Here is a 27380-nt window from a genome sequence, read left to right on the forward strand (position 1 = left end):
TAGAAAAGCAAGAATCGGAAGAAATGTCACGAGACACTATGCACTCATTGCACTTGCAAAGGAATGCAAACGTCATCACAGCAAGTAAAGTTACGATACCAGCGAAATCAAATTTCTTCTTTCCTGTATCGATTCAAAGAGAAACAATTCATGACGCTGCATTTTACATTACTCCATTGCAATCATTATTAGACCGATACGGCTTACAGGCAATGACCATGAGAGTACCGAGTAACGACCTCACATTACTCATTTCCAATCCCACGTCACGAATAATAACATTAAATAAAGGTACACCAGTGGCGTATACAGAGGAGGGCGTGGAAAAATTTTCATTTACAATAGAAGAAGACGAAAAGAAAGCGCATCAATTTCGTACTCAAGAAGAGATAAAGGAAAGATTAAGGCAAACTGCTAAATCTTTTAACATTAACCTTTTTGATATAAATCCAGATTTACCAGAATACCTGCGAATAGCTGTAACCAATTTATTGTATAAATACAGGGATGTGTTTTCATACAGCCCAGAGGATATAGGATATTTTAGAGGTTATGAACACAAAATTCGTATAGATAAAAGTGCGTCATTCCATCACCGTTCCCCACCGATTCCATTAGGGATAAGAGATCAAATTGATAAGCAGATACAACAGCTGTTAGATGCAAAAATCATAACGGAGACGCAGACTAGTAATTTCTCCTCACCTTTAATTGCAATTAAAAAGCCAAACAGTTCAGATTTCAGGCTTGTGTTGAACCTCCAGGCATGCAATGTTTATACGAAATACCTAAGCATACCATTTCAAAATACAGAGGACGTTTTACAGGTTTTAAAAGGGAAAAACCTGATTTCAAGTTTGGACATTTCCCAGTCGTATTTTCAAATAAAATTGCATCCAAAAAGCACTAAATATATGACTTTCGAGGTAAATCATACACGCAAAAGTTATAAATTCCTTAGATGCGTAATGGGTCATTGTTCCTCTTCCCAATCTTTGACTATAGTAATAAAAATGCTACTAGACGGCTTACCTAAACGCATAACCAATTTCGCAGATGACATCGTCATCGGTTCTTATACATGGGAACAACAACTTTCAGATTTGGAGCTTTTATTTCAAAAATTAAGGAAACACGACTTCCGAGCCAACCCCAAGAAGACGCACCTGTTATATAGAGAACTCCCAGTACTAGGATTCCTTGTATCCGGAGAGAAGATAAGCATCTCACCAAAAATCGCAAAAAAGATCAAGAGTTTTAAAAAGCCAACGACCAAACGCATACTTAAGAGCTTTATTGGCCTATGCTCTTATTTACGAAGTCATATCAAGGACTTCACGACCAAGATAGAACCTTTCCAGCAACTTCTTACTAAAAATGCCAAATTTAAATGGATAGAAAAACATGACGAATTATTTGAAAAATTGAAAGAAGACATTTTGAATGCCCCTTCTCTCTATCATTTCGACGAAAAGCTAGAGATAAGGCTATACACAGATGCATCCTCTCACCAGATTGGAGGGCTATTAGCTTGTTTTGATCCCAAAACTAACGAAGAAAGAATCGTTTCCTATTGTAGCAGACGTCTCACAAAAACTGAGATCAAGAGCTCAGTATGGCAAAAAGAACTGTATGCTATTATATATGCTTTACGCAAATTTAGATATTTCTTACTCAATCGTAAATTTAAATTGTTTACAGACGCAAAATGTCTAACCTCTTTACGTAGTCACCCGGACAGGGTAGGGAAATACACTCGCTATAGACTTTTCTTAGCTGACTATAATTTCGATATCTGTCACATTGAAGGAAAGAAACATCCGGCTGATATCATTAGCCGCTTAGAGCAGAATAGCAGTGATATTTCAGAACCCATGGACCCACATCAGGCAATCGAAGATCTACATGCATACAGATCTAATTCATTAGAGGAACCCATTCTCCAAATAGAATACTCAGGATCTTTGAAGAAATTACGAGAAGAACAACGTAAGGATGACGCATACGCTGATATTATAACAGTTTTAGAAGGGGGAGAACCGGCAAAAAGTTCCACCACGAGAGCAGCCAAATATTTCCAATTAAAAGACAACATATTGTATCGAACACAAAAACATCCAGAACTTGGGCTACTTCATCTTTTATGCATCCCGAAAAGCTTGGCAGGACATTGGTTCGAGTCTATTCATAAAGACCCGTCAGCTCCCCATTTTGGGTTTTCTAAGACATATAAGACTGTCCTTAACAAATATTACATGCCAAATATGAAATCATACTTGGCATTCAGAATCAAGAACTGTAGAGAGTGCCAACTCCTGAAAAAACTACCCAGAAAACAACAAGGTGAACTTCTGCATCACCCGATAGGCCATATAGGAGAACGATGGATGTTTGACGGCTTAGGTCCCTATCCGCACGAAGAAGGAAAACCAAAATATGTTTTAGTCGCCATCGAAACAAGTACACGCTATATAGTGACAAAGGCTGTTAATGGGATTACAGCAGATACAATTGAACAATTCTTATTGGAAGAAATCATTCTGAAATTCGGCGCCTTTCGTTTCCTTCATCTGGACAGGCATCCTGTGCACAGAGCGAAGAAACTTCAAAAACTAGCAGAGATATACAACTTTGAATTTAAGTTTTGCCCTGCTTTCAACCATCAAGACATAGGATTAGTCGAAGTTATGAACAAAACACTGCAGAATTCCTTAAAATTTTTCGTCCAACAAAATCACGAAACATGGCCAAAATTATTGCCTCATATTACTTTTGGTTTAAATAGTTTCGCTCAATTAGGAACGAAGAAATCCAGCTTCTTCCTCATGTTTGGATACGAACCCAGGACCATCAGCGATTGCAAACTAAGGATTATCCCTCAGCTACAGCTTGAACGGGACCAACTCGTAAAACTTCGAGAAAAGACACGGCATAACTTACTGAAGGCTCACGAACAACAAAAGAAGTACTTTGATAGAAGACATAAACAACAAACTTTTCACACTGGAGATAAAGTACTCATTTACTTTCCCTTTCGAAGAATTGGAGAGTCATCACAATGGACCGATAGATACTGCGGACCGGCTACAATAATTTCAAAACTAAACAATAATCTCTATCGAGTTCGCATGCCCCATAATTTCAGGGAGAGAGAACAGAATATTTCCATTGACAGGATTAAGCCATTTCATGCAGCAGAAGAATACATATATAATGATAATGATGACGAACGCACCAGCTAGGAAGAAGAAAGAAGATAAGAAGAGAGAAAACCAAGATCATCATCCTCTCAGCAGATATAAACGAGCGACAAGCGAAGCGCACTCTTCATGATTTAGCGGCAAAGAAAAAAAACAAAGAAATAAAACATGGAATAGAAGAAAACAAGATACAGCATATGATACAGCTAACTATTTGAAGTGACCAAATCTAGTACCCACCTTAGCATTCAAATCGCAAGCGATCCCTTGTTTTTTTTTTCACTCTTAATTCCTAACCAACCTGCATTCTGTCATATAAATAAGCATACATACATACAATTTCCTTCAGTGAACAAAATTGCAAGCCAGCATTTTCTTTCGACTTCGAGCGAACGAACTTCACAAGGCCAGCTACAACATTTTTTTCTCTTCGCTTCTCCGCTGCGTATCATATAACTGTCGCTAACACACTAACCTACATATACAGAGCGTTCAGAAAATCAGGACTTTTGATTGGCAACCTTTTTTCCGCCATCACTACAATTATCAATGTAATGACTTTAGCCATTCTCTAAGTATGTTCTGTCATCTATTAACTAGTACTAGCCTGCACTAGACCAATATTCGAAACATTTTATATAATAGCACCATATGACGTGCGAACTTCATAACATATACTGCGGACATTACCATCAGTGACGTAGTTATAACTATTAACTGTAATCATCAGAGCTTCGACAGCCTCTCCTTTGAGGGAAATGACGTGACATACGGATTCTGCTTAGCTTAAGAGGACAAACTGTCAGTGCTCCAACTTCAACTTTAAAACTTATGTGATAATATCTCAAACAGTGATATCAGTGACAAGTGCTTTTAACTTTGATTTTGTGTTTCAGTGTTATAGTGTTTTCCAGTGTCTACTGTGCCCAATATGCGGACTCCACATGCTGGCACAAACACGAAAAAAATAATCCAGTGGCTTATTTTTTTTCTACGCCCCGGGGGTGTAAGGATCCCCACGTTGCCGTACCAGGCAATAACCACGTGTGAACTACATGTGTTGATAATAAACACAAACAAACAGACGACGTTCCCGAAGAGGAGTCGATCACCATCGCCATCAGTCGGAAGGACGAGTACCCACGATGGAAGCCGACAAGACAGAATAAAAAGGACCTGCACACCTCGACCAACATCAATCTTCACGGATTGGTCACAACACCTAAAACCCCTCTCACGACGCTTGGTCACCGAGAGGTACCTATCCTTATACCCACGACGCTTGGTCACCGGGTTCCTTTCCTCTTTCTCACGACGCACGGTCACCGAGAGAGAGATACCTAATCTACACCCCTCTCACGACGCTTGGTCACCGAGAGTACCTCACCTCAAAGCCCACGACGCTTGGTCACCGGGCTCCCATCTAATCTTACCTGATATTAGTGGAATTTCTTATTATTTGTGTACATAAAACTTTTGTAATAAAAGGGTGAAGGGAAAAGTCCAAATCCCGTGTACATTTCATTTGCTCTACCCGAGAAATCTTTACAATATATAAGGTATGCTAAAGAGAAAAGGAGGTTAAAGTTACATCTAAAGAAACGTTTATTATATAATATGTTAAAATATATATATACAAATTACTTACAGATAACTGCCATTCATAATGATGCATATTGATCAGCAGGATTTTAGTGGATATGAGGACAATTTACAAGTTTACTTGGGACGATATGACGGAGTTATTAGAACGGTGTAAGTGACACTGAGGAAAGATTAGTCAATGATTCAACGAGTAATGTTGCTTTAACTTTAGGGAAAGAGGGCTACAGATAAAGCATAGGTCTTCCTATTCCAGGATGTACAGCTGCTCGTAAAGTCGAGATAACACTTTCGGGAAACAAAGGTGAAGCCCATCATTACTATAATTGAATGTGATGCTCGGACTGTTTATTGATGATATGTTTGGAATTTTTGTCCAGAATACTAGCAGTGAAATCCATCGTCAAAAGCAAAAATAAGTAAGTGATAATATTGAAGATATTAACAATATAAAATTCTGTACACTTCTTGGATTGTTGTATATATCCAGCGTTTCGACAGCAAATAAGTTGAGCACAAATGAGATGTGGTGAAAAAATGAAGTTTCTTATACAAATACTGCATCATGTCAGAGAACACGTTTTCGATTCCCTCGTGAACTGTTTACGTTTTGATGACAATCTGACGAAATATAAGAACTACAGCTTCGCTCTCATCTCAAACCTTTGGGAGGTATATATATCAAAGTGCAAATCACTCTATACTCCAAACACGTATTATACGTTAGAGGAAACTACCCTTTGGGAAATAGTTAGGTATATGAGATTTTTGGGGGTAGAAAAAGTGAACTAAACTAAAGTTACAGACAAACTGACCACTCCGAAATTACATTTGGGTTGTTCGGATTATAATACCAAAGTGCTCTGTTGCAGCCAATTCTTGCACCAAAAGGTATGTTTTACGGAAGTTGTTTCTTTTTGTTCGAGAAAGTACAGTTTGAAAATAAATAGACGATCAATTTCACCATTTCGAAGTGAAAGACTACTTAACCCTTTTTGTAAAACTGTACTTTACGAATGTACTTATTGTATCTTTGTCTATTTTCACGCAATGTATCTCATTCTTCTATCGGTTTATAAATCTAAAAGGATACAAAAGCTAATAAACAATGGATTCGATTTGGTTTGAAATTGGAATGAAAGTAACATATTTTGCCCACTTCGAACAATAATAATGATATTCTGATAATGTTAAGACGGAGATCTTGGCGCTATTGCAGTTTCTTCCGTAACCTTGAAATTGAGATATAATTAACACTTACATTCAAAGCTAACATACCAGTAAGACATTCATTTTTTATGTTACTATATAATAATAATAATAATAATAATAATAATAATAATAATAATAATAATAATAATAATAATAATAATAATAATAATAATAGAGAATTAAATTTATTTTAATTTTTTCAAATGAATTATAGAAACGTTTTGGTTGAACATTGTGTTTTGTCTGAAACGTATTGTTTTACAATATCGCCTTAGTAACTGAATTATTGTGTATACCACAAAAGAAAGAAATGAGTATATTACAAATAAATCTTATTGACATTTATAATGTAGAATGAGCGTTATGAAATAGCCCACACAAGAACTAGAATATCCACAAGTTTGTAGCATGCGTTATGATATCGAAGAAAGGATGTTTCAGTTGAGCACAGTACTATAAACTCACATTGAAGTTCGGGTAAGCAACTCTGTAAACTGAAGTATATTACCAGTTCAGTAAGATAATCCAAAGAATAAAAAACTCATGGATTCATAACGCTTGTTTGATATGGATTCATAGAACTTGTTTGATACTGTAAAAAACCTGTTTTGTATAGTCCCATACTTACAAGGATCGGACGTAAACCTGCCATCCGAACATCCGAATCAAACCTAGTCTATTGGATAAACATAACAAAGATATGTTCATGCATAAAACGTTAGGTGCCATGGACAGCGGAGAAAGTTCCTGGGGTCCATTAACGCTGTTAGTATAAAGAAAATAATAGACTGGCAGTGAAATAGTTACTGCATTAACACTATTCATTGGAAAGTCATGGCTTATAGTTCATTCCCTTCAGCATGAAACAAGCTTTCCAGAGTTCCTATGTATTGGGATCCGTAACGTACTTGAACAGAGAAAATTGGGAGAATGTCGAAAAACTCCCTCTAGAAATCCCTTCCATCAACTTTGGACCCCTCTGGAGTGGCCCCGAGTAAAAACACTCAATCCAAATGTATCTCGAAAAATACTATAGGGGATAAGAAATGTGTGTACCAAGTTTTGTATTGATAGACGGAATACATATGAGGAAAAATCTTGTATACCAATACAAAGCTTGTTTCATGCTGAAGAGAATGGACTATCAACTATGACTTTCCAATGAACAACGTTAACGCAATAGCTATTTCACTGCGAGTCTACGATTTTATTTATACTAACAGGGTTAATGGGCCCCAGAGACTTACTCCGTTGTCCATGGCACCTAACTTTTTGTGCATGAACATATCTTTGTTATGTTTATCGAATAGACTAAGCCTGATTCGGATGTCCGGATGACACGTTCATGTCCATTCCTTGTTAGATTCATAAAAGACTTCACTTAAACATGTCAAGATTTAATTTCGTTATAAAGTTGATTAAGTTCTAGATGGTGTAGATAAGCTTAGCAACTGGTAATTAAGTGGATTCTTGTTACTTCCATGAATGAATCAATAAGGTTAGATTTAGATAAAGAAATATTCGAGTTTAATTTAGTGTTCTTTATTAGAAGTGATTAGTTTCGAACAATAGATTTATCGAACATTATTATAGTTGATATAAGCTATGTAACTTGCAATCATGTAGAAAGTAAGTATTGTTTTGTTTAGAATCTTAAAATAGCGCTATAGTTATTTAGTAGAAAGTTATTAAAAATAATTTGTTAAGATAGACAAATATTGCTCAAATGTGCAGTCGGTCTAGAGCTTCTTGTAATATGATAATGAAGTTATTGTACGTTAATAACATATCACTTAAATACTGATATAATTGCTACATTCAACTGACTCTGTCGAAATATGCATTCCAATAATAATATTTTTCTTTCCTTTTATTTTATAGGGCAATTGAATGATAGGATCGATCCACCATTCTTTGGTAGACGTAAGTGCTCAAAATTAATTTTATCTATTAGCCAATTATTGCCGAAACCTTTATACTATTAGATACAGATGCACGTTTGTATATTCATGTTTACGTTCAAGTTAGTGTTCAATTATTTATAAACATACACATTATTTACTTTTATTATAATAGCGTTTACTGTATGGCAGCTGATGTGAACTCAATAGTTTTGCCCAAGTACAAATGGATCAAAGAAGAAATTTGTACGGAAAGAGTTTCTGAAAGAAGTCTGGATGCAATTAGCAAAACATTATATACAAAAGCGTTTTCAGAAACCTCTCCCTACGAACTTGTCTTAGGGCATCAAATACATGAAGTTTGTGCATAACACAGAAAGGATGCGATTGTTTCTTGTGCAAAAGGATAATTAGAAATACATTTACTGTAAATATCCTAGAAATAATTACTATGTACTCTTATATACACGGTGATTTTTTAAAACTCACGGGTTTCATTTGGGTCTAGAATTTCTAACAGAAGTCTGAGTTTCATGCGGTTTGTGGCAAATGATCAAGGAAGGATGGTTGACTTATGGGACCATGTTTACTGTTTAAATTTATCCGGGGTAATATCGGCAACGCCTCAAGAAAAATCGCAAATATTCGCCAGTGTACCTTTCAATTGGAATCACGTGCGGTGCGGTGTGAAGATTTGAATTTTCTTCGTACATGGAAACCTCGCCAAGATCATTAAGAATAAGAAATAGGAAACTAGGCCGTTGTATTGGGAATTGCTCTGTGCTACTGTGTGAGTATAATAAGGACACAGTGAGAATAGCCTACTCTTTGGAGCAACATGTGTTTATCGTTAAACGTTTTTGGTGAACGGAATCTGTTGTTGCTTCGCGAAGGTAATTTTGAAACAAATTTGCCTCACGTTCTGCCCCAGATAGTAACATAATATACCTATGGTCGGTAGTGAATAAATTGGAAGAAAGAGGATCGCTTCTGCATAAGACAGGAAAGCATTGGACGCTATAGGCAGCTCTTGTGGAAAATGTCTTTTATCGACTCCTTTGGTCGCCCAAGAAATCTCTCCGTTGTTTGTCGCAAGAAATCGGCTGTAGCTATTCAACATGGGATTTTTGGGTATTTCCGCTAACACTTAATTTGTATTCTGCAATTTCGCTTCAAAAATTCAAAATCTCATTGCAATTGCAAGGTACACTGGCAAATATTGTCTGTTTTTCTTGAGGCGTGGCCGATATTACCACGGATGAATTTAAACCATTAAACATAGTCACATAAATCTCCCATTCTTACTTGAACATTTGACACAAACCGCATGAAAATCGGTCCCCAGTTAGAAATTCTAGACCTAAATGAAATCCACGAGTTTTAAAAGAATCACTCTGTACTATAATGTAACTTCGTTTACATAAATAATTTTATAATTACATTTGGTAGTATTAGGTGGTTTTCTCTTGTATGGAAGGTATAGAGTAACATTAACACTAACTGTGTGCGTATTTCAGGGTTAAGCAGAGTTATTCGGCTTAAATTAAATATTGCTAAATGTAACGAACGTATGCATATCTTACGGGTTTTCCTCGTCTGGATTAGGGGAATCCATCCACTGTCTAAACACTGCTTTAGATTTTTCTACAGTGTCATTATTCCCAAAGTCATTAAGAGCAGTTACAATTTGCATTCGGTTGAGAGCTCTTACTCCTTCTTCACCTGGTACATCATCAAATCCAATATCTTCATACACAGACTGAAGAAGATTTAGGACGTAACTCTAAAGAAAAAGGAAAATATCTTTTAATTGGAAAAGTAAGCATGAAAATAAATACAAACTTCTTTCCGTTGTCCTTCATATACATTAATGTTTAACTTTTTTTCGTTATAGATATTGTAATACAGCCATCTAATATATACAAGAAGACCTCCCTGTATTTTATTGTAGGTAAAATCGTCATGTTCAATGGAAAATTCAATGATTGCAAAATGTTTTCCAAAAAGGAGAATGAGAAAGAAGGAAATATTAATACTCAGAATCTTTTTATTTTTATTTTTATAAAATAAGAAAAAAAGTAAATTTCGAAATAACAAAGGAAATAGAAATGAGATTATAAAAAAATAATTTGAATAGAGAAATGCTTTCATAACAAATGAACGTTATAGATTAGAATTTACTTTTGCCATTTTTGAATTTTCCTCGAAAATACGGTATTTCAATCTATTCATTATACTTTTTTGGATGTACATACCATTAGAAAATACAAACACAACATTCTATTTTAGCTTACCTTCGTATACTACAACTTCTTAACTCAAATCATGCCAAATTTCAGTTCTTACTGAAATATTTACATATGAAAAAAATAAACTATAATAGGTACTTTCAGAACACTTTGAAAAATATTTATAACAGAGTTCTTGTAGAGTTTTGTGAGAGAAAACTTGAATCATGTTGTAAGATTGTTACCAAATATTTGTTTATAAAATGTGAACAAAATTGTGAGTTAATTTTGAGAAAATTGTTTGAAACCAATTCGTTCTCAAGAGTAAACTATTATATGTAAAGATTTTTGTGAGAAAGTATCTTTAATATGTTGTAAGCGTTTTTAACGAAACATTTATGAAATACAAACAAAATCGCTTTGAATGAGAAAATAGCTTGAAAAGTTAATATTGTGATTCTACACAATATATCAAGTCTCCATCTATTTCATTCCTGCTAAAACTTTAATAGCGGGTCGAAGTCAAGAAAGACATTTTCTATTAAAATTCAATAAACCATTGATCTTACATCAAAATTGATCATTGAAGCGGTTAGTGGGTAAAGGTGGTATGTAACAAATTGCACATTTCTCGAAAATTTACTTTTACAATTTTGTCCGTTAACATAGCCCCTTCATCTTTTCTAAATCTTTACACCCAGCCGAGGACTCAGTAAATGATGTGTTGCGTAGCATGACTAACATATAACACGTGCGTAAACCGCCAGAATGCAACGTTTGAAAAAATGTAACATAACCTCTTTATCCTCTAAGCGGTTCAATTATAGCCCAGAAAACTTACTACAAGAATGTTTCTATTTCTCGTTCTTGTAAAGGTAGTAGTTTCGGAGGTATTTCGTTAGACTGCGTGTGTAAATGTATATATGGTATTTATATATCTGTATGTATGATGTGGACCGGGCTGAATATTTCACAAACTGCATATGGCTTGGATCTGAAGTACAAATGACATCAGTATTAAAGAGGGACAGGAGAAACGTTGTGATGGGGTAATGGTAGTCTTCCGCCAACTTGGATTCATGTTCGTTACTTCAAATGGAAATATGGTCATGCAATATATCAAATGATACCATCTTTCAATGAGAAATCGAATCGTGCAGTATAACTTTGTAACAGTGGGACGTTTACAAACTTTTTTAGGGAATAGGTTTTACATTATGGGTTGTTCCGAAAGAAAAAAGCTATGTGCCATACAAAGCTTGTAACGTTACAACAATCATATTTATCATTATGGGGAACATCAATGAACCACAAAACAACAACCAAATACTATGATAGAATATGTTCCATATCTGCACTATTCACTTCTAAGCAGTTCGCTACACCTATGTTTTATATGTTTTATATTCCATTTGCATATATGACCCCTTTTGTATGTAGATGCAAAGCAATGTTTTGTGGAGATTTCTCTGATATGAAAACTGGTTTAAACTTTAATTTTTTCAAATATGGCGTCAAGATATTAGGTTCTGAAGAGAATATTGGAATCATACTGTCGGCTGGAGGACTAGTTCAACAGTAATAGCAGCTGACTTCAAAATTTCAACGTCCTAATCGAGACCTGTGTCACATATTGCCGTGAGAAAACTCATACGTATATTTCATGTAACTGGAAAGGAAGTTATACCTCAAACCGGACGGCCGCGAAGCAAAACTTATCTGAACACATCGTCAACTCTATTGGGTAAGTTAAGAGTCCGACGAGAGTGTACGACGTCTATGGAATTAAAATGGCGAAGTATCCAAAGAAATCTGAGTGGGGATAGAGTGCTCCCTTACAAGATATAAGTTCAACAAAAATTGTTTTTGGATGACTGACCGACGAATGAAGCTTTACGAATGGGCATTGGGATAGATAGCATATGAAACAATTTTACCACATAAATTGTTTTTACTAATAAAGTAAACTTTTATGTTATAGGCAGAGAAAAACATAATCATGTAAACATGTGACATGTACAAAGTAAACATGTGACTCAAATCTACATTGTACAGATCCAACAGAGATTCAAGGTGTAGGTAAGGTAATGTTATGGTGTGCTCTGAGTGAGAAAGTAATTAGATCTATCTTCACTGATGAGAGACCGAATGCTGCGGCATATTGAAATATGTTGGAAACCACTGTTATACTTGACCTTAATTGAAGATATTATACTTTTCGAATATTGGTAACAGGTTGGCCTATCACGACATTATGATAACAATGTTGTCAGCTGGATTAATATACAGTTTTCGGGTACACTGATACATCACCCATCACTATCCCTTGACCTAACTTTTTTTTTATTTTTAGTTGACACTTATTGTATATAAGTGTAAAATTAATGGTGTTGCCTACCAAAATCGAAAACCCTGAGGAATACACATGTATATTACCCGATATGCTTTGCAGGATGCACAACGATTGGTGTACACGTAAATTTTGCGTAAGTGGTTAGAAGAGAATATTGGCCAGAAGAGATATTCTATATGATGTCTGTTGTTTTGTGGTTCACAAATGTTCTCGGTTACTTTCACAAGAGAGGGAATTAAATCATTATTGTAGCAAGTCTTTTGGGCAACAAATTCCTTAATAATTTGTCGTAGGACCAATAGTTTAGAGATTTTAATAGAAACACCTTTCTTAATCTTGGGCTTGCTGTGAAACTTTCAGCATGGCTCAAATCGATGTACTGGGAAAAGTTTTATCATTGGGATCTTTGCTATACTGTTTAGAACGTTAATATAAAGGTACCCACAACATTGCAGCCTTCTGGAAATTTGTCCGCAGAAAAGCTATATTTTATCCTAATTTCATTCTCCTCTTAAAATTGAGTATGAAAACTGATTTCATTACTTTATTAAAACTGCTGATTTTGGATTCTAAATTATTAAGTTACTTAACACGTTCGTTGTTCATTGATGCCATATGGTGTCATATATTCTTACTGCTGTGGATGCTTAACGAATAGCAGTATCCCGCATGAGTCTTACTGTTTGCCGAATACGCTTTCAGACAAAGGGAAATTGAAGGAAAAATGATATAAAGGTAGGGGTGATATACTGGAATAATACATCGAACTTAGGGGAATATTCAATAGGTTATTAAAATTGATAATATTTCTTGTGAAATGGAATACAAAATACATTGTGTTGCTACCACAGCAATTTTGGAATTAAATACATCATACTTCTCTCGATTCATACCAAATCCAAATGAAGAAAATTTATTGAACCACAAATCAGAGTTACTTTACACCTAATTCTGCTGGTTTTGATGTTTATGTTAAATCCTTGAATATGTGAAGAGCTTATATAATTATAAATTAATTTTAATAAGTTTGTCGAAAGTGATTCCTGCATTTATAAAAGTGAATAAAGGTGTAACTATTTTCATATGTTTCATTGAATTAATTATTCAATGAAGCTTCAACTTTTGTGGGACCAATTTATACATAAAAATATGCTAGAGCTGTGAATGCAACAGCTGTGTGCAGATAAACTATATTTTCTTATGACTCCTGCTATTGTTTTTATGAAATCCAATGATATATTAATTTACTAACTCTATTAAGTGGTAGTTTATTTGGTTCACATTTAAGATTGAAAAATACTATATGCCTCTAAAGCATTTAAGTTCCTAACAGCCTCGAAATGCATATTTATATTAAAAGAAAACATAATAAGAAAACATACTAGAGAATTTCACAAGTGAATAAGCAATTGTGCTATACAACTAGGGCTGAAATATTTTCATCTTTAGCATACAATGATGTAATACAAATAATATGGCTTTGTAAATTAAAACACATACAAAGAAAGCTAACATTGGTAGGAATACAGTGATATAATTTAATGGATTTATTGATTACAATGTTATGCTAACCTTATATAATCCCTCCAAAGATGTATTTCTAAACTGAACTTCAAAATAATTCAGCTCCCTTAATGCTGCAACCCAAGGAACATATTCTACCTCACTGCTAAGGTAACGAGTAAACTCAAGTGCCAGTGTATAATTATGCATTCCGTATTTCGCAAAATCCTGAGTGTCGTCCAAAAGTTGAGCTCTGTTTAAAACATGAATGTTAAAACCATCATCCGAATTTAGGTAGTTAGCAATCAATTGCCAATTCTGAAGATCGTAATTTACCCTGTAGTATCCTAAAAATATAGAAATTACATTATATATTTAGTTCAACGATTTTTAAATTTCATTTAAACAATATTTGAAGTTATTAAAATTATTTAATATCCCAAAAATGTTAGTATTGAAAGTTCTTTCATTTCAGAATATTTTCATACCTGTTATACTTCGCATAAGCTCATTTCAGTATTTTTTGTTATTCTTATAATTTCTTTTCCTACTAAATGAAATGATTAATAGTCCATACTACACTCTCGAGTGTGGATAGTGATATTTTTGAATGAAATATTCTGTATCAAAAATATTATTTGTAAAGTAACTATTTCACCACTTAGTACATTTTACAATTACATTATAATTATTTGTTTTGTTCTCGTATCAAATAGTAATTAAATATGTGAATCAAGTCATATAACGGCATTACAGTCCCTTTTTATATTGAAATACACTATATTCCATTAACAATTTCATGCTTAGTGAATTGTAGAAATTGTAGTACAATGAAAACTTTAACATTTAACAATTGTCCATATAATCGAACCACTGGTCCAGACATAATTCTGTCCATTTTAAATTAATCTTAATCTAGTCAAACCTTCATATCCCTCATATCATTTTGCACGGTACATAATTTGACAAAATTGGATATGTGGTGGGATAAATTGAAGACAAATACAGAGACCATGAACTGCTATTAAAATTTTTGCTTAAGTGTTTATGAAGTTCAAGATAATAGGATAAAATAATGCTACATTACTTTGCCAGTAAATCATATTTAATACCTACTATAGGATATATAAATGGGAACATGGATTTGGCTTGCACTTCTCTTGAAGAACCAAATAACTTACTTGATATGTCGAGATAATTCTTCAAAATTACCATTTGTTAAGAAGTATGTTTCAAAATTTTTCGCGAATATTTCAGCGTAATTATTACTATATTCACAATTGTCTCAAAATACATAATTAATTCTAGAGACTGGATAATAGGAACTTGAAAACTAAAACTTGTTTTGCCTATTTTGCTTTACTTTTAGTTACTTAGCAACACTAAAAAAATTAACAATTTACTATGATGGCTAAAATTAACAATATTGAGGCCATGTTATTTGTGCCTCTAAGAATATAAAGATTGTTGTTCTTCTTATAGAGTTGTAAAAATAATAAGAAAAGGAGGACAACGAAGCAACACAATACAATCAACTTCCGTCAGTAACGAGACGCACAATAAGGCGTGAATAACGTAATAAATACCAATACTGATTATTAAATTATTTTACTGAGATACACATGCGCATTACGATTGAGAAACTACTCAATGATGGGACTATGTTTATATTATTAGTTTTCTTGATTAACAAGGCATTAATCTCACATACATATTTAATTTCTTAAATACTGTATGGCCCTAAGTAGAGTTTGTAATCTAGAAGTGAATTGTTCCACCAAGAAAATTATTTTCAATCAATGTTAGTAATAAAAGTTAAACAAGCACATCTTAAAGAAATATTATATATAGAATTTTGAAAATTAGGCTAGATACATCTTCTATTCAAGATGGTTGCAACCACCTCCCATCTGTTTCCCGTTGGCAACTCTTTCTGATATGAGTCAGGAATATATTAACTTTTATTACTACAAAACGTCTCCAAGGTATTTGTTCACATATACCATACGTATTAAAAAGTATTGGTATGGGAAACCTTGTAATCATTTCTGGTATTTTCTAATATGTTACTCTTTAAAACGGAATAGGTAATTGACAATGCTTTTTCTTATGAAAGTGGATGAAACAATCTACATGACATTTTTCCCAATCAGTGATCACATTCCAAGATCTGATATCAATTATTCGCCGTATTACACATAAATGGTAATTTTTAAGTATTACGTTATTTATGAGCAAAATAAGTTTTAATAACGTATCTCTTTATGTCTTAATATCATTTAAAACATAAAGTTTACGTTTAATTACTATGTTTATCTATTATAATCATGTGTACTGTTAAATTTATTTGTGTTATATTTAGAATTATATTAAGTAATCAAAGCTATGATCTAATGTTGTTAACTAGATGTTAATGTTGTTAATATGTCATTCTTAAATAACTTTGAATAATGGTCTTTGTTATTTCCAGTAAATTCAAATGTATTAACTTACCTGTTTGCTGAATATTGAAAATAACAAATTGATCGTCTCCTGGGAGTCCTTCTAGTGTAATTTCTGGTTCCCTCTTTAGAATCTCCTTTGGGACAGTAGTTTCAAAATCCAATTCCTGCTGCGTCGTAAACGACAACGGGACGTACCAAAGTTCATCGGATGAAGAAGTTGCTGAGTCTGGTGAAAAGAATCTCTCCTGTTAAAGAAAATTTTATTTTGAAATCAGAAATATAAATAACTTTCTCTTCTGTGTGTGTTATGTATTGCATTTAGCAGGTAAGATGGAAAATAACAACTTAATATTTTTCAGAAATTTTGATAAGAATTTCTTTTCTTTCTTAAGGTATAATATTGTATAAATCTAACGTCAATAATTTGAATGCAACAATTGTATTCCTTCCACTTGGAGTATTGGCGCATAAAATAGATTTGAAGACACTGCCATGAATTTTAGGACATAAAACATAAGGATTTATAAAAGGAAATGTTACAAATATGTCTTTATTCGTTTTTCTTTGCTACCTTATTGTATATTTTTTGTATTTTCTATATTTTTTGTATTTTCTAACTGTTCATGTAGTAACTTAGATTAAACTATAAGTTTATCTAGAAAAATAGAAAATATAATATTTTAATAATAATTATTAAAAGTTATAGAGATAAATATTTTAGTATTCTGCTATTTCATTCAGTAAATTTTCTTAGCTTGTTGATACGGTGCATCAGTGGCTCTGCACATGGAAGTTTGTCATTCTATTCGCAGTATGTGAATCTCATGTCTATCCAACTTGTAGTTTGCTGGTAGATGATGGTAAAAGAATTTGCAAGAAAATTACAAGATAAGAAAAGAAATGCAATATCCAGATAAACACATTTTCTTATAGCTGACCGAGACCAGGACAAATGGTTGGAATGTGTCTCAAGATGAAAGTGAGAAGAAAATTCGTTTAAAATAAAACTTATTTATAACTTGTACACAAGCATCAGTCTTTTTTATTTACCGTAACATAGCTACGAAAAAAATTTTTATCTTATTTCTCTTATTTTCAGAAAGCAGTTACTTTAAATATACTCGTTTTCTGAAACTGATATAATTTTGGGGCCAATTTGTATTCATATTTTCATCTTAGTTATTACCAGGAAAGCCGAATAATAAATGTCGTGGGTTTGATTGTTACAGAATATTCTGAATATAATTTTTATGTTATTATAACACTTACATTACCAAATCTAAACTCTTATATACTATATTCATTTGTACTAATTTTATGTATAGATTTTATACAATTTTAAATATATCAATTTAGATTATAAGATATAAGTCAGATCATATAGTTTCTGTTTTGGGAAATAAGGTACTTATTAAGATTACAGAAATCAGATAACGAAGTTACTTGTTGAACTGTTGCAGATCCTGCTTCATAATCTCTGGTAACTGTAATAATAGGATAGCCTGGTTGTACAATCCAAGATTCAAAGATTTCGTTTACTGTTAATCCTTCTTCTAGTACGCCAACCTCCTGAGCTTCTGCGTCAAGAGCGTTATATAGAAACGGACGTGTTGTGTAATTGAATGCCCTTGAATGGAAACAAGATAAATGAATTGTTATGATAGAGAAGTGTAAGCTCTTCATTTGATTGTCTATATTATTAGTTACTAAAAGTAGGAGCAATGTGATATTGTTTACAAAAAATCTGATTTCTACTTGGTCTGCGCTCAAAGAAGTCAAAAGTAATGTACCAATAAAAGTTGTGAATAGAAAATCGTTATTTTGTTACCACTTTCTACTTAATGTTATATTATTTATTTTTCTAACGCTAGAGGTGACACTTATTTGACACATTACATCTAGAATACAAGTATTTTTGTTCTAAAAATAATAAGTCTAAAAATTATGAATGTTAAACCTGTTAGTTTACAAAAAATAAAATCTTCATTTATGACCTTGGTTCATCATGCTTAGTCCTTGCCCTCCTTGTATTTATGGCAGACACGTGATATTTAAGGCATAACATCATACTTTCTTTAGATTGTTGTCCATAAAGTTTGAAGAATTTATTTTTTCTTTTCTTTACAATTTGTTGATCAGTAAGAAGTTTAGCGTAATAGTCAAAAAAAAAAAATAATAAAATAAATAAATAAATAAATAAATAAATAAATAAATAAAGAGCTCGTAGCAGTAGTAAATTATTTAATGAAGAAACATTTAACAGCCAAATACATGCATTCTAATATTGCGGAAACGGTTGAGGACTAGCATCTCATACATCTCATATGACCTAGTGAAATAGTGGTGCCGTGAGCTTAAATGTTGTTAACAGACTTGTAGAGATGAGCGCGGTGGTGATTTATGACTACTGTCACCACACCATAAAGGATGACAAAAATGCATGGCATAATTTTGGAATACCATTGAGCGAATATTCATCACATAGCAGAGACATGTGGCATTTAAATTGGCAATGTGCATTCAATTAATCATAAAGATTTATTAATGACAATGATCACTGTATTTTGGATCCAAAGAAATGACAGTCGAGCAAAAATGTGAAAAGTCGGAATCCGTTATGGATAATCAAGGCTCGAAAACGAAAGTTTGTGTGAATATTTGTCATCCCAGTAATGGAAACCCAGTCACTCCCAACCATCTCAGAAATTCAAGATCTAACCATCAAAAAGACAGTGGTGGCATCTTTTCTTCGTGGTGCAGAGGGAATTATTTTGATTGATGATCTCGAACAGGAAATGGGAATCACAAGTTTTATTTTGTAATCTTACTTGTTCAATTACGCACTGCCATTAAACAAATGCCTTGGAAGTTTGGTCCGTGATGTGGTGTTACTTTGCGATAATAAACCCATCCACACTTTCCAAGTAGCGGTGGCTGCAATTCATGAATCAAGGTTCGAACTTGTATTCGATGCACCTTATTCCTTAGATCTGACCCCAGTAGCTTCCGACTGTTTCCCAACCTGGAGAAGGAACTTTGTGAAATACATTTTCGCAGTGATTTTGAGATTATCAGCACGGTGGATGCTTGGCTGCAGGACCAACGGAATGATTTTCTTTCTAGGATTGGCCTACTAAAATGCCGACTAGAAGAGTGAGTTGGTGCTTCAGGCAGCAAAGTAACACTAGTTTGATTTTCCAGCGGGGTTTCTTCTATCAGGAACAGAGCACGGTGAATTTCAGTCGTACTTCATATTATTTTAATTGTTCTTCGATTTGTATTCATTGATATCCAGGTATAGATAATGCACATTATCATGATTCACTTTTGTTTTAAAATTTTATGAAGTGAATGATGGCTAACAATCAAGTGATAATATTACGTTGTCTGAATTTCCATCCTTAAAATAATGCTATAGTTGAGAGATAGTTGCTGCATGATATTCAATGAATATATTATAGAGAAATATGTAATGGTAGAAATATGTCATGTTACAGTATGTAAAAGTCTAAAGCGAGAAAATTTGAGAAGTTTAAAATATACATATGAATTAGGAAATAGACAAATCAGAGAAGATAACCTTGGAACAAAAGTTATTTTTTTTCAGAAGAATATGAAAGTTCAAAACATGGGAATGCAGTTTATTCTCTTTTTTAAAAAGTAAATATTAAGAATAATGGTTTCTTTGTCAAAATGCAATGACTAGGAATATCTCTGTGACATGGAAATCATATTTATGGAATCTACATGTATTATTATGACCATCAATCAGAGTAATACATGCTCGTCATGATATGTGATCTATTAAATATATAGAATATAAATATATTAAATATATACAGAACAATTACAAGATTAAATAAATTTAATTTTACCTGTTTTTTATATATCTCGAAAGACCTCTTCTAAAGACATCTGGAGTTAAAATATGTTGCATCATTCGTATCACAGAAGGACCTACAAATGTTCGATAATATCATTACTCTTTAAGATCTTGTATACTTCAAATACCTAATTCTACGTAGAAATCCTCTTTTATATATATTCCTTTAATTTGCCACGTTAAATTCGATCCATGTTGAAATTTGTAATCACTAAGAACTAAACCTGGTTACTTTACTCTTCTTTTCTGATGTAATGACCTCATCTTCATACTCTAAGTAAACAAACTAAATTCTGCTCTCCAAGAGAACATTCAGAGAAAGCAGACGAAACTAAATTAATCTTTTAATTTTTTTAAAAGTAAAGTGGAATCATACTAAAAAGGTTTAAGATCTATATCATTGAGAAAAAATAAAGTCGTTCAAATCTTGAAATATTTATTTTCAATTGTGTCAAAAACACGGTGTTTATAATCTTGAGAACTTTTGTGATTTCGCTTTTTCCCCTCGTCTTGCTCTTAAAATTTGAATTGGTATGGTGTTGAAAATAATATATGTGTATAAATATATGTGTATATAATTTAAATAACCACATCATACTATATGGTGTGTAGATACGAAAGTGTAGTGGGCTAAAAATTAGCCAGCCCCGTAGGACTTACGCAATAACGGGTAAAATCGTCAGGGTTTTGATTGAAAGTTACTTAAGAGGAATTAGAGTTGATAGAAATATGCTCACTGATCCGTAGATACCGTAAGTTAAACAAAGTACGGCGTATATATATCCTTCAAACAAAAAATTGCATTACCAAATCGTATGTATAGAATGCAATAAAAATAATGGTGAGATCAGTGGCGTCTCGTGAATACCTATAACGGGGGCAACTTCAAAATTTGAAATGGAAAGTGGTATAACTGTTGGAATCGTTCGAAATTACATTAAATGTCATGCAACTTTTAGAGGACAAACTTTGTCATATCCTTTCCCATTTAGCTGCTAGAGGCGTTGTTGCAGACTTGTATCTGACTACCCGTAGCACACTTTATCTCAGCTAATAATGTACATAGAGCCGTCCAACAAACAATTGAACTACCAAATCGTATGTGTAGAATGCAATAAAAATAGTAGCGCACCAGTGGCGTATCGTGAATACCTCCAACGGGAGTCATCTGCAAAATTTGACATGGAAACAGGGGTTGGTTGTACCCCTATTGAAACAAGCGCACAATGGGAGAAACGTCGAGAGGAAACAAGTTGGCATATTTATTCCTCGTTGGCAGCAACACGGTCACATTAGTAGGTGAAAGTGAGATGGTGCGAGGGTGTCCCCAGTCACACCAGGCAAATGCCGAGAGGGTACGTGCAAACCATGCCCTGGCAAACAACCGCCGACAGAGGAAGACATATGCCAACTTGTTTCCCCTCGACGTTTCTCCCATTGTGCGCTTGTTTCAATGGATGTAAAACCAACCCCTGTTTCCATGTCAAATTTTGCAGATGACTCCCGTTGGAGATATTCACGATACGCCACTGGTGTCGCTACTATTTTTATTGCATTCTACACATACGATTTGGTAGTTCAATTGTTTGTTGGACGGCTCTATGTGCATTATTAGCTGAGATAAAGGTCTGCTATGGGTAGTCAGATACAAGTCTGCAACAACGCCTCTAGTGGCTAAATGGGAAAGGATATGACAAAGTATGTATGTCCTCTAAAAGTTGCATGACAATTAATGTCCTTTCGAACGATTCCAACAGTTATACCACTTTTCATTGCAAATTTTGAAGTTGCCCCCGTTATAGGTATTCACGAGACGCCACTGATCTCGCTAGTATTTTTATTGCATTCTTCACATACGATTTGGTAATAAAGGTACTCTGTCGTTTCTTTGGAAGAATCAATAGGACTGAAATACCACAATTTTAATTTTGGATCTCTAATCCAAGCATAATCAAATTGGATTTTTTCCATACAATGAAGTTGAATTTACGAATCTCTTGACTACTTATTTTAAATAAGAAAAAAGTAACATATTTTCCTAAACAAACAATTGAAAGTATGAGGATGATTGAAGATTGTTGCATGGGTAGTTGAGCTTTGGCCCGCTCGTAACTACGTGGTCGAAGTAGCCATTTGTTTTAGTAACATGGTACAGTACTAAGAACCTTATATTTTACCTACAAATGTATTGTAAATTAGAAGTAAGATACGTCTTATCTATTTCATTTACAATTAATTTCTAATTATTTATTTACATTTAAATTAATAATATAAAATGTTATTACCTTTAGAGTACGTAATTCTATCAAACATTATACCTAACTCCTCCGGATAACTAACATTCATTGATACTGGTCTTGTAGAGTCGGTAGAATCACTTTCGAATATGGTTTGAAGTTCTTTAACTACGAGCTGGTCCTCATATTTCCATTCAGGTAGTACCTGGAATAATAATTTTACTGTTTAACTAATATAAAATAAAATGAAATCTTTCAGTTTTACGTCCCACGATTTTACCGGGTAGACTAAAGGAGACGGTGATGATGCTAAATGAATGAAATGGCGGAATGAAGAAAGTGGGAGGAAACGGGAGAACCCAGAGGAAACCCACGCACACTGTGTTTGTCCACCACAAAGTTTACTTGGCTCGAGCTGGAATCGAACCAAAGATCCCATGCAGCAGAGGTTAACGCTCTGCCATTCAGCCACCGCGGCCCCGTAATTAATTTAAAATGAAAATAGATTAGCTATAATGAGTTCCACAACAATTATTACTTAAATATATGAAATAATCTTAAAGTTCATAGAAGTCCATAGAAGAGGCAGTCCATAGAATTGCTACTGGGCACAAATAATGCGTTCATGTAAGTTAGTGTGAGAAATGTGAAGCCACAAAAAACAGCAAAATTTTAAGATTTTTCGCAGGTTTTTAGCTCTTCAAATATTTTTCTCATCTTTATAAGCAGTTAAGATAAATACTGGTATCATTGTATAAGGTTTCCCAGTTGGTTGTAACAGCCTTTGATATGCCACTGTGTGAACATCAATGTAATGGTGCAAAAGGCATGCGATATAAAGTATTCAGCATTCCTTATAGTTTCAGTAATCATACTGCGTGTCTAGTGGAGTAATTCTAGGCTCATACTTTCTTGGAGGAAATGACTGTACTTTTACGATAACATCCAGAGTGTGTTCAGAGATTATTCAGTGCTTTTCCCATTGAATTTCGACGACGGAATAGAAAATAACGATTTATATTTCCAACATGATTTAAAGGGTAACATTACTAGAGAAATTAGATCAACTATCAGTCCACATTGCGAAGAGTGATGTAAACTTTTCAGACCCGCAAATGTACGATCAGATAATCCAGAAAGGTAAGGAAAACAGCACTAAATTTTCTTGCTCCAATTTCGTAAACTAAATCACGTTAAGCTACAGCTATTACTGAAATACTTATTTGTGAAATATGAACACAATTATACTTTTTGAAGTACGAGCAAAATCTCGTCTGAAAAAAAAAAATCATCTCCAGAAGTAAACTACCTGTTGGACTCTCTACCAGAAATAACTTATCTCATTATGAGGGTTATTAATAGAATATTAATTTATAAAGTATGATCAAAATTGCTTTGAGTAGTTTCTTTTTTGAGAAAAAGGTTAGAACCGTATTTATTTTCACAGAGTAAACTATGCCTTCTGGACTTTTCCAGACATATATCTTATATCAGAATATAGGGAGGTTAATAAAACATAGACTTACGGAATATGAACAAAATCGTTAAAGTTCTTTTCCAGCGGATCACACATTTTTGGGCATAGAAACAAAATTCGAGAAACCTTTCTAGGAAATCATATAGAAACTTTAAGTTTAAAATTTGATTTCGATATGTTAAACAGTATGACCTCTAGAGAGTGAAAATATTCACATTGGCATGAGCTGGTTAACAGACAGACAGACATAAAAAATCTGCTTTTCGACATGCAGTGTTGCCTACGGCACAAGATGCACATTTTCAAATTCATGAGGTGAAGAGAAATTTCTCGAGTCAAGCGAGAACACTAGTTAACTAAAGGGAAGCAGGCACACAGTTTATACATTTACTGAACGAGGCAAAAAAAAAAAAAAAAAGCTCCAGACCAGTCGAAGAAAACCTTTTTGAAAATCAATACGAAACGAGAAAGAATTATTTAAGAATCTAGACGATACAAAACTCTATTTTGAAGACCGAGACGAAAAAACCTTATTTCTTGACTCGCTTCGTGTCGTGGACATTATGGGTATATGTAGGTTTCATGAAACTGAAAGTTATAGAAATCTTGAATTCGATTTTTTCCACGATAATCAGACTCTCTTCTCTACTATCGTCGCTCGAAAGTTAAAAAAAAAAAAAAAGTGTAAGAATGTGAAGTAATAGGTAGACGGCAGCCCTAACTTGGAACAAACCATTAGAAACCTTAGGGTTTAGTGGATGAAACACTTCACACAAACTATACACATTCACACATATATATAGGAAATAATGTATTTAGAAAATATTCCAGCTTTCTTTATCTCCCAGGTATTTCCTGTCACCTATTTCATAGAGACTATGACAACTTCTGAGTCGCACAAAATGGTTGTAGAAAGAGAAAGACAATTCTACTGGGAAATTAAACGCGGCACACCAAGTTGGTGAGTACACTCTTTGACCACTATTCTACCTCGGCTAGAAGTAAAGAAAGTGAATTTGGGACTTGACCGATTCAATTTCAACTCTGTGCTTTCTTCGCATTTTACCTTTCGCTCCACTTTAGCTTTTACCACCTGAATTCCTTAATAATAATGTGTTTTACCTTGCGGAACGTAACTGTATAACACGAAACCTAAGATTTCAATTCATTGCAAAGTCGTTGTCACTAATGATTACAATAGTTTACTAACATCATTATAATTGTTTATACTTACTGCATTAAGGCAAAAATATTGGAAAAAGGCGGCAAATCCCTCATTAAGCCACGTGTCACTCCACCAATGAAGCGTTGCCAAATCACCAAACCATTGATGAGCTTCTTCATGGGCTATCATGAGCGCCGTTTGTAGTTTGAATGATGCAGAATTGTCCTTCTCATTATAAAAGGGATAAGGGTCTCTGAAATTACATGATTTAGTTTACTATTCGACTATTGTAAATAAGATGTAGTAGACAAGATGATATGCACTCAAAAGTTACGATATAACAATTGAGACCAAATTAATGATAGAAGGAAACAAATATGATACAAACATGGAAATAGTAAGAATTCTACTGGCATGGTTGAAATTAAACATTGTTAAGTCTATCGCATAATGACAACAGAAGGGTATAAATAAACCAAGGCACAGTACGAGTAGGAAACTGCGAATAATGGAACAAGACTCCTATTACGTACTCTAGCTTCCCAGAAAATGTAGACCCCATCCGTAACCCGGCATAATTTTTGTTTCTTTATTTATTTTCCTTAAAGAGATATGATATTCATTTCTAAGAACCTTGATTTATCAAAATCCCTTTATATATATACCCTGTCCGTGTGTTCTTTTGATCTGGATACAAAATATCTCAGGAACTACTTGATGGATTAATACCAAATTTGATCACGATGCAGAGTGTTAAAAGTTAGAAATCGATTTCCATAATGAAGGGAATATCCAGATTGGAAGTAGTAGAAATTAGTCATTTCCAGTTTTTACAATATATATATATATATATTGTAAATAGTAACAGTGAGAAGCAGTTTTTTGCAATCCATTAAACGTCCAAGAAAAGAGAAAAAAGTGCGAAGTGGTTTCTTATAATCGATTAAGAGTTTTAAGAATTGGTACCATCTTCTGTCTTAAGAGAGCGAAGAGAGAAATACAGGACTAGTTTCATTGTTATAATAATTATTCGATCGTCACTTTAGACCTCTTGCCGTAAATTTCCAGATTTTCGTGCATTACGATGATTTCCTACTCTCTTCCTACTCTCATTACTATCGTCTAAAGATGACAATTATTCTTTTCCATCCATTTAATGTTCTGTGATAACCTTCAATCATGTCAGTAGACTGAGAAGAAAGGAAGAGCGTACGTAAAAACGTAAGTTACATGTGTAAATCTTGTAGTTTTTGGACTTAACGTACAACAAACGTATAACAGAGAAATATATTTAAATATATTATCCGTACAAGTGTTCCGAATAAATGTACTTTCCGTATGAACGAAAGAACTGTATATAGGCGGTCGGGATCTCACATGCAGATGGACATATGCAACATATAGCAGACGTATATAACATACATACAGTATGTGTAGTATGTAATATACGGAAGACTCTTAGATGTCATAATAAGGATTTGTACAATTTACCGCTGTCTGGATAACGGATTTTTTCTCAGTGTAACATCATTTCTTCTACTTAGTTTGTTTTCCTTTTCCTATCTTCAACACTGTTCCTTATTACCTCAACCCATTCTAAAACCTTCCAATCAGACCAATATATTAATCAAAAACAGATTAAGCAAAATAAGTAATATATTTCGTGGTATTTCATCATATGGGTTTTCAAGTTTAGAAAACAAGAAGAAAATAAAAGTTCTATCTTAGGAACAAAAATTTAATTAATCTTACTACTTATGAGTGTTTAAATCTTATTCGCTGAGTTGGTGATACGCTCTGTTGATATAATCAGAAAATAAAATATGTTTCATGAAAATTTACATAGAGTAATTCGGGGGAAAGTGACATTGGAGTGAAGTGAATAGAGTTAAGGTTAATTATATGTGACAACAAAGCATGACCGGCGCTGACCTTTCAAAGTTCCTGTGTGTGTAGTATTGAGTCTGATTCTGACGAGGAAGGTAGTATACAGAGGAAAGAAGCGAACTATTGAGTACAACGAGCATGGACAGCAGGGAAGTTGAGTAGATTTTGTAGCCTTTTTTGTTGCTATTGTAGTATGGAATAGTAAGAAACTAGGGCAATTCTTTCCTGAAGTAATCGTGTTGTACTCAAATCTTCCAGATCAGCATGAGGTAATTATTAGGTACCCAT

General features: G+C 33.7%; 1 protein-coding gene across 1 annotated transcript in view; it reads right to left on the reverse strand.

Annotated features, from left to right (window-relative positions):
- The window catches only part of LOC145678644 (membrane alanyl aminopeptidase-like), an 88843-nt gene that overhangs the window by 21355 nt on the left and 40108 nt on the right, over positions 1 to 27380 (reverse strand). The window contains exons 5-11 of the mRNA XM_081749010.1: positions 25275 to 25458; positions 22612 to 22768; positions 20319 to 20400; positions 17887 to 18070; positions 16493 to 16688; positions 14069 to 14346; positions 9499 to 9698 (exon numbers count right to left, since the gene is read on the reverse strand). Of these exons, the coding sequence (XP_081605136.1) occupies positions 9499 to 9698; positions 14069 to 14346; positions 16493 to 16688; positions 17887 to 18070; positions 20319 to 20400; positions 22612 to 22768; positions 25275 to 25458 (1281 nt within the window). The remainder of the gene's footprint in view (positions 1 to 9498; positions 9699 to 14068; positions 14347 to 16492; positions 16689 to 17886; positions 18071 to 20318; positions 20401 to 22611; positions 22769 to 25274; positions 25459 to 27380) is intronic.

Source organism: Thermobia domestica, chromosome 2 (genome assembly GCF_964235325.1).
Source record: "Thermobia domestica chromosome 2, izTheDome1.hap1.1, whole genome shotgun sequence".
NCBI lineage: Eukaryota > Metazoa > Arthropoda > Insecta > Zygentoma > Lepismatidae > Thermobia > Thermobia domestica.